At 48.8% G+C, this 15413-nt stretch overlaps 5 protein-coding genes across 7 annotated transcripts; 4 read left to right on the forward strand and 1 right to left on the reverse strand.

The window, feature by feature from the left end:
• Positions 1-4566: 4566 nt before the first annotated feature.
• LMH87_008980 (uncharacterized protein) lies at positions 4567-5969 on the forward strand (the record flags this gene model as incomplete). Of its 2 annotated transcripts, XM_056202239.1 has the most annotated exons (5): positions 4567-4710; positions 4771-5032; positions 5119-5165; positions 5722-5741; positions 5915-5969. In XM_056202239.1, 5 exons carry the CDS (start codon positions 4567-4569, stop codon positions 5967-5969), a joined length of 528 nt encoding a protein of 175 aa, XP_056056822.1. The 2 variants fall into 2 exon arrangements, with proteins under 2 accessions (XP_056056822.1, XP_056056821.1); XM_056202238.1 differs by lacking the exons at positions 5722-5741; positions 5915-5969 and having other exon boundaries at positions 4771-5036; positions 5119-5140.
• Positions 5970-7299: 1330 nt separating this feature from the next.
• On the forward strand, positions 7300-9074 carry LMH87_008981 (uncharacterized protein; the record flags this gene model as incomplete). Its single annotated transcript, XM_056202240.1, has 2 exons — positions 7300-7341; positions 7539-9074. The coding sequence occupies 2 exons, from the start codon at positions 7300-7302 to the stop codon at positions 9072-9074; spliced, it is 1578 nt and encodes a 525-aa protein (XP_056056823.1).
• A 286-nt stretch (positions 9075-9360) lies between these two features.
• Positions 9361-10284, reverse strand: LMH87_008982 (uncharacterized protein; the record flags this gene model as incomplete). The annotated part of the gene is made up of 2 exons (XM_056202242.1): positions 9361-9498; positions 9562-10284. The coding sequence occupies 2 exons, from the start codon at positions 10282-10284 to the stop codon at positions 9361-9363; spliced, it is 861 nt and encodes a 286-aa protein (XP_056056824.1).
• A 1231-nt stretch (positions 10285-11515) lies between these two features.
• Positions 11516-11752, forward strand: LMH87_008983 (uncharacterized protein; the record flags this gene model as incomplete). The annotated part of the gene is made up of 1 exon (XM_056202243.1): positions 11516-11752. One exon carries the CDS (start codon positions 11516-11518, stop codon positions 11750-11752), a length of 237 nt encoding a protein of 78 aa, XP_056056825.1.
• A 755-nt stretch (positions 11753-12507) lies between these two features.
• On the forward strand, positions 12508-15309 carry LMH87_008984 (uncharacterized protein; the record flags this gene model as incomplete). Of its 2 annotated transcripts, none has more annotated exons than XM_056202244.1 (1): positions 12508-15309. In XM_056202244.1, the coding sequence occupies one exon, from the start codon at positions 12508-12510 to the stop codon at positions 15307-15309; it is 2802 nt and encodes a 933-aa protein (XP_056056826.1). The 2 variants fall into 2 exon arrangements, with proteins under 2 accessions (XP_056056826.1, XP_056056827.1); XM_056202245.1 differs by having other exon boundaries at positions 12751-15309.
• Positions 15310-15413: the final 104 nt, after the last annotated feature.

Below are 15413 nucleotides of genomic sequence, written 5' to 3' on the forward strand. Positions count from 1 at the left end.
TAATTTAACTTAAAATAACTTAATTCTTAAAGATTATAATTAATTACTTAAAGACGCCCTTTATTATACTAATATTTAATATACTTCTCTTATAAAAGTACTACCTTAATATTAGAGTATATAGAGTATTCTATAAGTAGGTATATAGCTTTTTTTTAGTATTTACATTCCTAGAATTATAATAGAAACTAGTAATAAAGAAGATTTTAATTAGTTTAAACGTTTTTTCTATTAGTTATAACGTAGTTTATAAGCGAGTGGGCCACCTAAGCGAGTAGGCCACCTTCTAGGACCTTATAATAAAAAATATACTTTAATAAACTAAAATAAAATCTAGTTAATAAAACTTAATTATAATTATCTAAAGAAGTGATTTCTATTACCTTTTTATATATCCTAGAATTATAGCTAATTTTACTATAATTACTATAGCGCTAATAGTGTAGCTTAGGCTATATTAATAGACCCGGACTTTTAGACTTATTATATCTTCTTTTACCCTTCCCTTATAACTAAGCAGCTAAATTTTTACTAGCCTCTAGAGTAAGAGATCTTTTAGTCTATAAGCGTTTTTTTTTTTATATATTGGCGCTAAGAAAGTTATATATTTACTACCTCTAGCTTATTAATTTATTCTTATATTAGTACTATCTATTATATTACTTTTATTATATACTTTAATAACTAAGAGATATTTATAATAATTTTACTTAAAGAGCTACTCTAATAGATCCTTATCCTTTTTTTAATATATTCTATTTAAGATAGAGCCTTTATTAGGTTATTAGGGGTTTTTAGAAGTTAGGGAAGTTCTTAACTATTAGCGGTACTAGGAGGTAATAGAGTCTATAACTTTATATTAAGCTATAAAATAATATATTCTAGATTAAAAGGATAAATCTTAGCGCCTTAAAAACCGCTAAAGATATTTAATTTAGTTATAAAAGCTTTATATACTAAGTAAACTATAAGGAAAAATTCTTCCTTAGTAATATAAGTAACCTTAATATATATTAAATTATTAATTATATTATTATATATATATTTTAATAGCTAAAAATAGATAATATCTAATAGTTAGAGTATATATAATAAATAAGTAGGTATATATAATATAATTATATTATTTACCTTATAATATAGCTTAAAATCTATAAAGTAATAGCTTTTATACCTATTAAGGATTAATAGCTTATATTTACTAATTCTTTTAGTCTTTATATATAGATTAAAATACTTAAACTATTCTAAACACTTCTTATTTATAGTCTATCTATTTTTAGTAATAGAAATAGCTTAGTTATAAAGTAAAGGGCTATTTTTATACTAAAAGGAGAGGTAGGTTTTACTTATAATAATAATAAATAAAGGAATAATAATACTAACTATACTAATACACTCTATTATTATTACCTAAGTATAATTTCCTTATTATATTTTCTAACCTTTTTAATATCTTTCTATACTTATAATAACTATTTTAAATAATATTTAGCCTATTATAAAGCCTATCTTATTAAAGTTATAAATCTCCCCCCTTTATATACTATATTTTATAATAGTATTTCTTATAAGTTAAAACTAGTCTTAATATTATTTTAGATCTTTATATTAGACTCTTTAATAGTTAATTTAATATAATAAATATATAATAAGTTCTAGGTATTATCTAATAAAGTTTATAGACTAGTATCTCCTAACTAGAATATCGTATTTAAGCTCTAGTAGGTAGTTAGTTATAGCTTCTATATTATATAGGTAAGGCAGCTAAGATTATATATCTAGATTAAGAATATACTAAATAAGGAGATCTTTTTTTTTATTTATTAATTTTTAAGAGTATATTATTATATTAGCTTAACTTAGTTATTCTTATTAATAATATATTAGTATTATTTATAACGTGGTTGATAAGCGAGTGGCGTAGATAAGCGAGTGGCGCGTTTTGCCCCACTTATTCTCTAAAAGTAGAATAACTAGATAAATATAAGAGTAAATTAGCTATATTTATAAATAGAGCTTACTAAGCTATTAAATTACTTATATATAAAGATAAAGTATTTAATATAATTATCTAAATTTATAATAACTAATTTAATAGTTAGTAGATTTAATTCTTTTTTAAACTCTCTAAAGAATTAATAATTAATTTAGTTTATTAGCTAAGAGACTAAATTATAGTTTATAGTATATTTATAATACCTAATTAACTATAAAACTTCTAAAATAAATATAGTTAATCTTTTTAATAAGTTAAATAAAAAAGACTAAAAATTAGCTTTAAATTTTAAATTTCTTTAATAACTTATTAAAACTTTTAATTATATTTTATTTTTAATTATATATAAGTAAAAAGTTATTAATAAAAGCCTATTATAATAAATTTAAAGTTTTAATTATTTTAAATTAAAGAATATAATTTTTAAAAAGAATTATAAAAAGAATTAAACTTAGTTATTATTAATTATTATATAAGTAGAACTTATTTTATTTATAATTAATACTATTTTTCTATAAGGAGTCTAATACCTTATTATACTTTAGTAAAAAGATTAGCTATTTTAACCTTATCTTTATAGAGTTATTTTACTTTTAGAGAATAAGTGGGGCAAAACGCGCCGCTCGCTTGTCTGCGCCGCTCGCTTGTCTGCGCCGCTCGCTTATCAACCACGTTAGTATATTATAAATATAAGCCGCGCTCTAAAGTAATAGTATAAGGTCTTTTTTTAAAGCCTTAAGGGTGTTAATAATATCTTTTTTATTTAGAGTTAAAACTATTTTATCTTATTAAGTTAATAGAGTTTAAATACAGTTAATTAAAAAAAGACGCGAAGTGGCCTACTCGCTTAAGTGGCCCGCTTGCTTGTGAACTACGTTATTTATATTTTAATATAAGTTTTTAAATATATTTTAAGCTATTAATAAACTACTATTATATAACTATACCTACTAAGTAGGTTTCTATAGAATATAATAAGTCACACTTATACTCTTGATAGAATGCCCTAGGGAATTCCTCTATAACTGTCCTCTGGCTATATTAGTTTCGCGCCTAATGGTATATGTCTGTCTCGATCGATACCTGTCCGGGGGTGTAACGATGGCTTATTTACTAAGTCACAGTAGGTCTGTTTCTTAGAGAGTAAGTCAGGCTGAAGGCTACAGGGTAGCACGGTCTTAAGCAGTAGGCGATAAACGGTCGTTAAGAGTAGAACTCTCAATAGTGAAACTATTACTTAGATTGATCAATAGAGATCTAAACTATCTAGACTAGCTACGGTCCTTCCTTATATACTAGTTTACCTCTCTATTGTTTTCCTTGGATCACTGGCTCACCCGCTCCTGTGATCCCTTCATGGCTCACTGGCTCACTCGCTCCAGTGATCCAGTGAGGTCACGTGACCACAAGGCCCGATCGGGGAGCCTGCAGGCGCCATGAGGTCGTCCTCTTAGGCCGCTTCCCCGGTCGCCTTGCGTCACTTCCCATCGTTCGTAACAGCGGGATCACGATGATGTTTTCTATATACTTACTGGACTCCCTCTAGCTAGAATTCTCTCACAGGAAGAAGGAAAAAAATATATGCTATAGTATAGCTCGGGAAAATCATCAACAGCCACAGATAAAGCGCAGGAAGCGTGTTTGCGCCCGAAGGCGGATGTTTGTCGGTATTGATACCCCTCAGCGGGATCACGATGATGTTGGCTGGATTACCGCGTCTGTAACCGCGGTTCCGTCAACAACTTTTATCGCTTGGTCTTCATACGGGGACCAACGGGAGCCCTTTTGTCATCGGTGGTAGCGTGCTACCAAAATATGCGAGAAGGTCAACCTCTTGCAGCAGCCACACCGAAGTCTGGCGCCCTCCGATGTGGCCAATTGTCAAGACATCGCACCTGGCTACTGGTCAGCCACCCAGCAGCAAGGTGAGCTATAGACAAGCTGCTCAGGGTATAATCTCTGTGCCAGCAGCGCCTTCAAGGTCTGGCACCCGGCCACCTACAAACCACGAAGTTTTTGTTATTCTATTTCACTCATGGGCCTTCTTGCACACAGGATGGACAACCCAATGGTTCAGTCGAACGGACCTTGCCTTCACCCTATGCCATATATCGAGGTTTTGCAGCTCGTCTTTCCACGTTGTCATCTCTGAAAGGTGCATAGCCACCATTTTTATGCGCGTAGTCCCGTTCCGTCTCTGGTAGGTGTCACTGAGCCCTCCTCCTCATGAATCTATGGTGGTACGTCCACTTTGTCATCGGCCTAAGAAAAATAGGTAATATTTTTGCCTGCCTACATAGTGCTATAACTTGAGTGTGTGACCCCTCCACTCTAAATTGGGCAGCCACTATTGGGCACCCATCATTCACTGAAACGCGACCTCACATGACACATCACGTGACCCCGTGTTCTGCGTTTTCCACTTAAAACGCGGTCCAACGCGCTGCCGCGGCTCCCACTCTTCCCTTCTACACAGTCTGATACGCCTTTCAGCAACCACCGCTGTCTAAGATATAGTATCAAGCTGTGTGTTTAGGTTTCGCATTATTGTTCACAGAGACGTGACAATGACGAATGTACGACGATCGATGCGGCGACGTGAGGGTCCCATGAAACGTGTGTTCACGTCTCCTGGCGGGGGTGTCGAAATCCCGGCTGGTAGAGAGCAGACCTTCGTTTTGGATGGACCGCATACAAGTAACTGGGACGAGGTAACGCGTCTCAGGGGAAGTTTGACCAGTGTATGGGCTGAAGTTGACATGAAGAGGAAGAGCAAGGATACTGAAAGTGAGGCAATCGTGCGCGCCGGCCTGACCCGTCTGTCTGGTGCAGACAAGGATCTCGTGAAAGGTTCGTTCTTCAAAAAGAACATGGATGCGGAGAATGTGCTGCTGCCTGTGACTCTGGACGGGTCCAACAGGAAGCGGCTGCATGGCGCTGTAGATGGTTTGCCTGGAACAATCAGTTATTTGGGGAATGAGACTCCTGGCATTGGCCTCTTGGTGGCGAGCGCCACGCAAACTATCAGACTTGGTTGGTATGGCCCGATCAGCAGTAGAGGGGGAGTGAGATTCACTCGAAAGCGAAGTTGCAAGGCGGCTATGATTCTTACCATTCAGGCTCCGAACGACACAAGTGTGATTTTGAAGGGAGTCACAATTTCTGTGTACGGTACGGGCTAGGTATTTCGACTTTGACGGCTTTAGATGAGTGGGAGAGGGAGAGAGAGCGCGAGAGGAAATGAGTGAGAGAAAAAGAGTCGGCGCGAGGATGAGGTAGAGATAGTGAGGGAAAAAACTAAACAGGAAAAAAAACGTGAAAAAACAAAGTAACTTGCATAACGACCTAAACGATGCTAACCAATCTGTACCAGTACTGTGATCAGCCAGTTGATACGAAAGCATACAATTTTGGAACCACAGGCGAGCCTTGCTCCAGTGGGAGCGGGCGCAGTAATAGCAGCAGATAGTTATCATGGTCTGGCTTCGTCGGTTTTTACAACCTACACAGTGGTTCGGCACCACTAAAATGCACTATCACTTGAAATTGCACTGGCTGCAGCCCTGATTTGTGGTTGAGCGTGCGATCTAGCGTATGGCTGGCCAAGTCCGCAACAAAACAGACGCGCAATCAGCCTTCATTCCGCCTACCTAAACCTCCAAGCGATAATTCAACATAAATACAGAATTCGAAGAGAAACTACTGGTAGTCTTTAATGCCAGTCACATATTCCTGCTCCCATGTGCGTAGCTCGAAACAATCTGCAGGCGCATCGTCAACATCTGACCTCGATTGCGTGGTGGCGATGAGACGGTTGCCTCGTCCGGCGTTCAGCGCTGCAGCCGATCCGTCGCGTGGCTGCTCTTGTTCCTCCGCATCTTGCTCTACATAGCTCTTTCAGCTGACACATGATAGAGCTATTGGGTGTCACCTGTACAAGGATCTCGTCCTCCCTCTTCAGCTCATGTAGCGTAATGTAAGCTATGTGACACTTTTTACTATCACAAAAAATTGCCCCGTTGGCACTGCGCCGGGGAAGATTACAAAACAGGTACTGCTAGGGCACGAACGGGGGGCCGTTATGAAGGCACCGGTAACTTATTTGAGGCGCAACTCCAAGAGGTAGCAATAATTCTTCCACCTTGTCGCTATAATATGCATTATTCGGTGACTTAAGCCTTCCGCGCCAAGCTGCTCGCAGGCGCACAATTGGCCGAAGTTAGTGAATCTGCCCGTTCAAGTTAAAAAGCAGTGGAGCTCGCTAAAACCTCCTACTCCCCTTCTGTCAAAGGGATAAGCAGTGCGGATGTTTGGTTTGTTAAGGGAATAAGTAATTACGTCTAAAGAATGTCCGGAAAGCAGTTCAAATTCCATTCCACTAATAAAGCGTACTCAGTCCGCCGATAACCGACTGCCGATTGCCCGTCGTCGACCGCCCACTGGTGTATGTACTTCTATATCATGTGTAACTTGGCCCTTGACTAGCAAAAACTAGCCTGACAAACTGACAACAGATTCAAGCGACTGACAAGGTTTTCGCCCACAGACAGGCAGCTGTTTCAGCGCGTAGTGGCGCGCCGCCCAGTGTCATCTCCACCGATGGGCAACGGGCCGCTACAGGTCAAGCCGTAGCATGGATCAAGGCTCGACGAAGGTGGGACGAAGCCGACGCATGACGCCAAACCTAGTATGGAGCGGGCGGGCGTGGGCGTTCTGCAACCTCGCCGACGGAAAATGAAGCGACCCAGATCTCGCATGCAGGGAGCGGGCGCACTGGGGTAGCCTGGCCTGATCCTCCTCCTCCCTTGCCGCGATAGGATAGGCTGGTGTCCTTCCCAGCGCCCAAGCCTCGCTGGCTTGATCCAAGCAAACATAACTAGGTAGCAATCACGTGCGGTCATCTCTACGCAAGTCAAGCGGGTTTAGCAACGAAAGAAGGCTGGGTAACAACCTTGACCAACCTCTCTATCTGCCCTATTGTCTCTTTTGTTTCATTTCCTTCAGTGTGGGAGTCACAGACCCCTCAGGCCGGGCGCATCCTCTTGCAGGAGGGAGAGCTCCATTGTTATACGTTTATTCCTACAGCGGCCGTGTAAGCCACTCCATCGGCGACCCCGGGGGCGCCGCACGCCTTGCTTTTGGGGGAGGGGTGGGCTGGTCCATCTTGCTTGCTACCCGTTCGGTCTGGGTTGCAAAGGGCTTGCGCCGGGCGTCGGAGTACACGCGTGTGCCCTTTACAACATCCGAAAAAAAGAAAAGCCGTCGCGTTTATCAAAACCTTCATCGGCGGATGAAAAGCCATGGCAGACCAAGCCAGTCCGTCGCTGCAGGTGATTGTCCTGGTGAGTTACTGCCCCCCCCCCCGGTTGATGGGATTATTTGCGTGTTGGCTGGGCGCGGAGTGAATGTAACGGCGGGTGTTGCCTAGCGCCCTTGTTATTAATCTGGAGATTGAAGCCCGGCCAGAGAATCAACAACGGTGTTCATTTCTTTTGAAGAGTAGACTGTGGATTGTGAATGCTGACGCTGTTCGCAATAGGGCTCCGGAGGCGGACCGCAAGAGTCCAATGTCACGGCATTTCTCGTCCGCTCAATCGAGCAAGACTGGCGCAAGGGCTCCCTCGTCGCCGTCGACGCTGGCGTGCACCTGTCGGCCATCACCCGCCTCATCGAGGAGGCGACGCCGTCACCGACGCCCACGCCTCCCTTCACGCTGACCTCGGGCCCTTTTGCAGGCCTGCGGCTGCCGCATAGCACAGCGTCGGCCAATGCCGCCCACGTCACACGGACGCTCGTGGACACGTACCTCATTACACACCCTCACCTAGACCACATCTCGGGCTTCGTTATCAACACCGCGGGGCTGCCGGGCACGCGGCCCAAGAAGCTCGCGGCGCTGCCCAGCACCATCCAGGCGTTCAAGACGCACATCTTCAACAACGTCATTTGGCCCAATCTGAGCGACGAGAACAACGGCGCGGGCCTGCTCACGTACCTGCGACTGATGGAGGGTGGCAGCCCCGCGCTCGGCGACGGCGAGGGCAAGGGGTACCTCGAGGTCTGCGAGGGCCTGCAGGTCAAGACGTGGAGCGTCAGCCACGGCCACTGTCTCGAAAAGCACAGCCATCGCGGGTCGACGGCCTCGAACCCCTCGACGCGGTACGGCAGCCACGATGCCTCTTCCGGGAACTTCAACTACACGCCGCGGCGGGACACGTACGGCACGCCGCACATGCAGCAGCCCATGTCGCGGGCGCACTCGCTTGTGAACCAGAGCTTCACGAGCGGCTCGTCGCCGCGCCAGCCCAACGAGACGGGGGAGCAGGGCGTGTGCGTCTACGATTCGAGCGCCTACTTCATCCAGGAGCAGACGACGCGGCGCGAGATTCTCATCTTTGGCGACGTCGAGCCCGACAGCGTGTCGCTGAGCCCGCGCAACCTGCACATCTGGCAGGAGGCGGCGCCCAAGATTGCCGCGGGCGCCCTGACGGCCGTCTTCATCGAGTGCAGCTACGACGACGCGCAGGGCAACGACCGCCTCTACGGCCACCTCAAGCCCGTGTTCGTCATGGAGGAGCTCCGCGCGCTCGCCGCCGAGGTCGACGTCGCGCGGAAGCTGCGCGCGCTGGAGCTGTCCAGGAAGAAGCGCAAGCGCCTGAGCGTCTCCGAGGAAGGTCAGCGCGACCGCAGACGGACCTCGGCGGCGCGCAGCAGCGCTGCTGTAGAGGACCCCGTGTCGCCCAAGTCGCTGAGGCCAAGCCTACGGTCAACGGGGGATGTGGCGATGAGGACGACGAGCGAGGGGCCGAGCACGCCGCATCTTGCGACGCCGACAGAGGAGCTGTCGCTGCACGATGCGGATATTGGGGCGATGGCTCTGCCACCGGCGGCCGCGTCGGCGCCGTCGCGGCCGCTGAAAGGGCTCAAGGTTGTTATTATACACGTCAAGGAGACGTTGTCTGATGGGCCGGTGCCAGGGGATGTGATCCTGGAGCAGCTGCAGGAATACGAGGAGGAGGCGCAGCTAGGGTGCGAATTCATCGTATCCAAGTCGGGACAGTCGTTTTATTTGTAGCGCGGGGAGAGATACCAGGACTGCGGATTGCTTTTGTCGGGTTCATTGGATATCATGCACGAGTTGGACAATGTTGGCCATAATTCAAACGTCTATAGGGAACATCTTCTGGCTATCCTTTTAGGGGGGGGGGGTTATGATGATCTTTTGGCGTATTATTGTTTGTTTGGGAATGTCTATGTCTGAAATCTGGGCGGCACTCTATCTATTTTGAAATCATGAGTACATCTCCATCATTTTTGCTTCCTCTTGATTATTTTTTCTCAAGGCCTCTTTTTGGCATACTTTAAGCCTTGCGCTCGGGTAGCTTCTCGTAGCCTTCCAGGCCGCCGACGTCCTCGTTGAACTTGGGACGAGTGAGCTCCAGGCCCTGCGTGGTGCGAGAGTAGGTGATGCCACCGAGACGACCCATGGGGCGCAGAATCTGAGGGAATCAGGTCAGCATCACGAGAACGATATTCAGAGTCGCGGGAGCTCGTCCACTTACTGCAGGATCAACAATGTTCTTTTCGTCGTTGAGCGCGTCCTCGCGCACCCAGAATCGCGTGCCCTCGACAAAGACCGTGGTGCCAGACTTCTTCCCCGGCTTGGAGCGGCTGTCCCACTCACGGAAGGAATCCAGCTTGGCCTCGACACTAAAGACAGCTTCTTTCACACGCGCGCACTTTACCGTCTCGCAGGAATAATCCGGGGTCAGGCCGCTGACGCGCCACTCGTCGGCGCCAAACGGCGCGTCCACGCTCGTCGAGTTGGCCGCCTCGAGGAACGTCTCGGAGATGATGTTGATGACGCACTCTTTCGAGTCGAGCAGGTTCTTGAGCGTGTCCTTGGCCTCGGCGACGCTCGACGAGAAGCCAATCATGAAGACGGGCGGGTCGTGGGTGACGACGTTGAAGTAGCTAAAGGGCGCGAGGTTGGTGACGCGGCCGTCGGCGCTGCGCGTGCTCACAAAGGCAATGGGCCGCGGGGTGATGGCCGAGATGAGCAGCTTGTAGTTGAAGCCCGCGGGGCGGTCGCCGGCGTGCGGATCGATGGCGACGTGCGGACGGGCCGCGCCGGCGTCGGCGAGGGCGTTGCGGCCGCGGCCAAAGGACCACTCCGGGTCGGCCGTCTTGGTGTAGTGGAAGCGCTGGTCGGCCTCCCAGCCGGGGCGCGAGGCCTCGACCTTTTTGAAGTCGGGGTGCGGGTTCCGGTTGATGCTGTCGCCCATGGTGACGGAGAAGGGCCGGCGAAGATGAGGTGAAGACGGTGGTGTGAGACGGAATGAGGTGGGAGAGAAGAGACGGGCACGGTGCATAGAGAGCGTGCAAAGTTTCAAGTAGGTTAACAAAGGGAGGGTTGCTTTGGAATTGGGTGACAAGAGAAAAAGGGCGCGTCTTATAAAGAACTTATAAAGCGATTAGATGTCCCGCGGCTCTGTGTGTGGTTCCGTCATCGCGCGGGCGTCCGCTCGGGTTGCAGCCCGGACGAAGGCCAGGAACCCCGCCATATTGGTGGTGGGGGTGGGCAATGATAAACGTCATTCGTTTTGACTTGTACATTACAGTGATGACAAATTCATTTTGCTGCATAGTGGCCTTCTATGAATATAGACTCTCCTTGATTCGGTATTTGCCATTTACCACTATCTTGACTGTGATTTACAGAATTCGGGGCGTACCTAGCGATGTTTCTCGTCCGACTTCTGCCGTTCCGAGCGGGTCGTGATGGGATTGGTCAAAATCGATGTTAGGGAGCGAGGACATCTCTGGGCACTGCAAGATTTAAATTCGTGGCGTTCCTGGTCTCTTTAGTAGAGTTTCTAGAATTCCGCTAAAATACGGGGTGTAGGAACTCTTGTGCCTTGTCGTCGCTTATCCCCGTTCTGCTGCTCCCAGAAACCGTTGCGCCGACACAGTAAGAAGCGCTCCCCCCATACTAAACTACACACACTCTCCTTCTTTTCATCTACGGGTGTGCACAGCACCAGACTCGGGCTAGTCCCGTCTTGTAACCGATTCCCGCCCAACACACAGCTCACCACCGGATTTCAGAAGCATCACGCGAGCCAGCCAAAACCATACCGGCTTATTCTCTGCACATGTCACCCATCTCACCTTGGTGTGCCGTCCAGTGACGGGATTGGTCAGGGTCTGCACTGTCACTGAGATCTCCCGTTACGAATGCGGGGAACATCACTAAGATGGCCGGATGGATGGGTGGCGCTTCTTTTTGGCGTGGCCCAATACTTGGGGTCTGGCCATGGTAAGCTTACAACTATAAAGGCAGCAGTATCGACGAGAAAAGAGGAAGAGGTCTTACCATCATTCTACCAGTTTCATCTGCTTTGTACTTGATATATTATAACATTGTGCCGCAGAACCGGCTCGCCAAAGTCACAAATAGCCACTTATACAAACTTTCAAGAACTACAAACCGCCCGGCGCAGAATACACACAACGATGCCGCCCGCTAAACTCTCTACCGCCTCCCCTGCCTTTATGCTTCTCGGGGGTGTTTCTTCGCTCCCTAGCGGAACTCTTGTCCGTGGTCTCCTCAACAAACCCAAAGCCACGCCGCCGCGCTTCCGCGACGTCGAGGCCGAGTGGGACTATTTCCAGCTCCGAACGTATGGCGTCGGCATCCCAGAGCGTGCGTCCAAAATGAAACGCCGCAGCGAAGCTAGCGATCGCGCTTGATGCGAGCCAGTTGATAACTCTTCACTCGGTTTGGGTTTATGGTACGGAGGCCATGGTACCAGCGTCGCTCCGCGTTTTCAGTGGACGCCGATGAATGTTTGTGTATCGTCTTTCTGTGAAGAATAGCGAGTTTCTTGTACAAATTTATTGACAATTGCATATTTTTACGCTTTTGCCGAACCTTGCATGCTGCGCCGATGGTATCGAATCTACACTGACGTGAGGTGCATAATATCCCGGCGTAATACAGCTTGGCGATGCACACTACATTCGGTTGCGCCTGAATAGACTAAATATTTTGATTCCCCACTACCAGATTAAGCTACATCACTTTTTATGACTACTAGTTTTATTTTGTCTATTTTCCCACTCGATCCCAATAGCAGTAGGGTGCCGCCAGGTGACACTGTCCAGGGAATGCGTACGAGTAGAGTCGAATTCCACAACAGTCTGAAAAGTGTGGAGTATTTAATCAAATATGGCCTAAATCGAATATTCTTTATTTATGTATTCAAATAGCCGTCCATCTTGGCGAGGCACAGCGCCGCCTCCGTTGCTCGTCACTAATGACAGCCAAAGCAAAACCGAGACCCACCTAAGCTGTCCGACGACGCAACTTTTTTTCAACCTCGCCGATGACTACATCCTCACATCTTTCTTCACGCCTGCTATGACGCATCAGTGCAAGCCCCAATGCCTTTCATGACGCTCCTTCGACTCTCTTTTTAACCTTTCTTCCCTCTGTTTGCCTCTCCATGGAATCATGGGGCATCCTGCAACGAAATTCTCCTCTCTTCGCTCTCCACTTCAAACCCCATTGTCCCCGCGACATTTGCATTAGATATTTTACTTGCCGCGTGGCAGCCGCCGCACCTCGACGACCGAATACATACACTACGCGCTCTCCCCCGGCACTCTTCCTCACGAAATCCGCCCGCCTGGGCTCGACTTTGGTGGCCAGACAGTCGGCCAAGGGAAGCGCAAAGGACCCCACAACCATGACTACGACGGTTGAGCTGGCTACGGTCCCCACGGCCGATACACCGGGGACCTGCATCTACGTGCACCATGAGAAGCGATCTTACGTATTCGGCCACGTGGCCGAAGGCACGCAACGCGCCTTTTCATGCCGCAAGCTGCACCTCGGTGGCACGGAGCACCTCTTCCTGTCCGGCGCTGTCGGCTGGTCGCAAATGGGCGGCCTTATCGGCTACCTCTTGAGCATCGGCGGTGCTTTTGACGCGGCCAAGGAGTTCCGCGCAACGGAGAATTCCAAGCGCGCCGAAAAGGGCCAGAAACTGCTACGCCAACTCCGGAACGAGGGCGTGACGGTCCATGGGGCGGACAACCTATGTCATATCCTCGCTGCGGCGCGGCCCGTCATTTTTCGCCAACCAGTCTCAGTGCGCGCAATGGAGCAGAGGGAGGACCCACGCGGTGAAGACCCTACGCTGACGGCTCCAGATTGGGAGGATGAGTCGATTCGCGTGTGGAAGATTCCGGTGCGGAGGGCCCGCTCGAATAGTCCAACCAAGCGGCGACGCAGCAACAGCTCGACAAGCAATGGGAGTAGTAGCGGCATGTATAAGCCGGCTTCGGAGCCCTCGGATCCTTCCGTGGCAGGCTTGATTATGGAAAAGATAATGTTCACTGGCAGCCATGATAAAATCATTCTGGTCCCCAAGAGCATTGACGAGCTGAAACCAGAGGACGACGCGATCGTAATCGACGGCAATAGCATGCGCCGCTATGATGGTCCCTTTGGTGCGGATGCGCTCCAGTCATTCGGCAGCGCAGCCAAGGCTTGGGTATTCCCTGACGCCAACGCTGTGCCCTCCAAGGGAGATATGGATGGCATCAACGCTATCTCGCACGGCGCACTGCCGCGAACATCGTACTCGGAAACCTCGATGAGTTACATTATGAAATGCCACGACCGACGAGGCAAGTTCAATGCCCAAGCCGCCAAGGAGCTTGGCGTGAAACCTCAAAGCTTCAAGCTCTTGACAGCTGGTGAGACTGTCACAACAGACGGCGGCACTGTCGTCACTCCGGACATGGTGTTGGGGGAGCGCCAGCCTGGCAAGGGCATCGCTGTCGCTGATATCGGCAGCCGCGACTTTCTCGACGCATTCTTCGAGCGTCCCGAGTGGACAAACCCCGAAATCATGTCCGACGTCACGTCCATGTACTGGATTGTCGGCGATGGTCTCGCCTCGGATCCCAAGATTCAGCAATACATCAAAGCACATCCGGACATTAAGCATGTCCTATGCTCCTCTAGCACATGCCCCAACATGGTCAGCAATGCAAGCTCCGCTGAGATGCTCGCTAAACTGCGTCGTATCGATCCTGAACGGTTCCCCTTTGTCAGCTTCGACAACACTGTCGACTATCAAACGCCTGATAATGTCCCCTCCATTGAGCTTGGTAGAGCGGGCCACAAGGTCCAGATCATGCCGCGACTGTTTTACAAGGACGACGCCATTGCACCGTTTCCTGATTTGCATGCTGCGTTTAACTCTGTTGACGAGGAAACCCTCGCGCTCGCTCAGAAGGCCAAGGCGAAAGCCACCGACCCGGCATTTCTTGCGCGCATCGAGCGCCAGGAAGCTGACATTCCCAACCGCGACACTGAAATCATTCCCCTCGGCACAGGCTCCAGCGTGCCCAACAAGCACCGCAATGTGTCTGGCACTTTGATACGCGTCCCCGGCATCGGCAACTACCTTCTTGACTGCGGTGAAGGCACGCTCGGCCAAATCAAGCGTCTGTTTGGTGCCGAGGAAACCGCCTATATCCTGCGCGACCTGCGCTGCATCGTCGTCAGCCACCTTCACGCAGACCACCACATGGGCATGGCCACCACCATCAAAGCTTGGTATGAGCAGGCTCTCGCCGACAAGAGCGATGCCCTCATCGCCATCAGCTGCATCGGTCGCTACCGCACTGTCCTGCAAGAAATCTCCCAGGTCGAGGATATTGGCTTCCACCGACTACGATTCCCAAGCTGCTCGGACTCGCGCGCCGACCGTGATCGCGACACCACGACGGCGGAGCAGCTCGCCGCCCTCGGCGCGCAAGACTCGTTTGGCCTGCGCGGCATCAAACGTGTGCCGGTCGCGCACTGCTGGCGGTCCTACGCTACGGAGCTCGAGCTCGTCTCGGGCCTGCGCGTCGCCTGGTCCGGCGACTGCCGCCCGTCGAGCAAGTTTGCGCAGGCGTGCCGCGGCGCGCACCTCCTGGTGCACGAGTGCACCTTTGGCGACGACATGCAGGACCACGCCAAGTACAAGATGCATAGCACCATGGGCGAGGCGCTGGGCGTGGCCCGCGAGATGCAGGCGCGGCGCACGCTGCTGACGCACTTTTCGCAGCGCTACAGTAAAGCGGACGCGCTGCAGCCCAGCGAGGACAGCGGGACGCCCGACGAGGACAAGGAGGAGTCGGTCCTGCTGGCGCATGATCTGATGCGCGTCAAACTGGGCGACTTTCAAAAGGCAGCTTGCTACATCCCTGCGATTGCGCAGGTCGTGGCCAAGACGTCCGACGCCTAGAAACATGCTAATCACATTTGTATTTGATAGACTACTGTCCACTCTGATATATACCCAGTAGACGGCGGAAAAAGTTGCATACACGTGTTGCATAAATCATCTTT

This window comes from Akanthomyces muscarius (genome assembly GCF_028009165.1).
Source record: "Akanthomyces muscarius strain Ve6 chromosome Unknown contig_18, whole genome shotgun sequence".
Lineage (NCBI taxonomy): Eukaryota > Fungi > Ascomycota > Sordariomycetes > Hypocreales > Cordycipitaceae > Akanthomyces > Akanthomyces muscarius.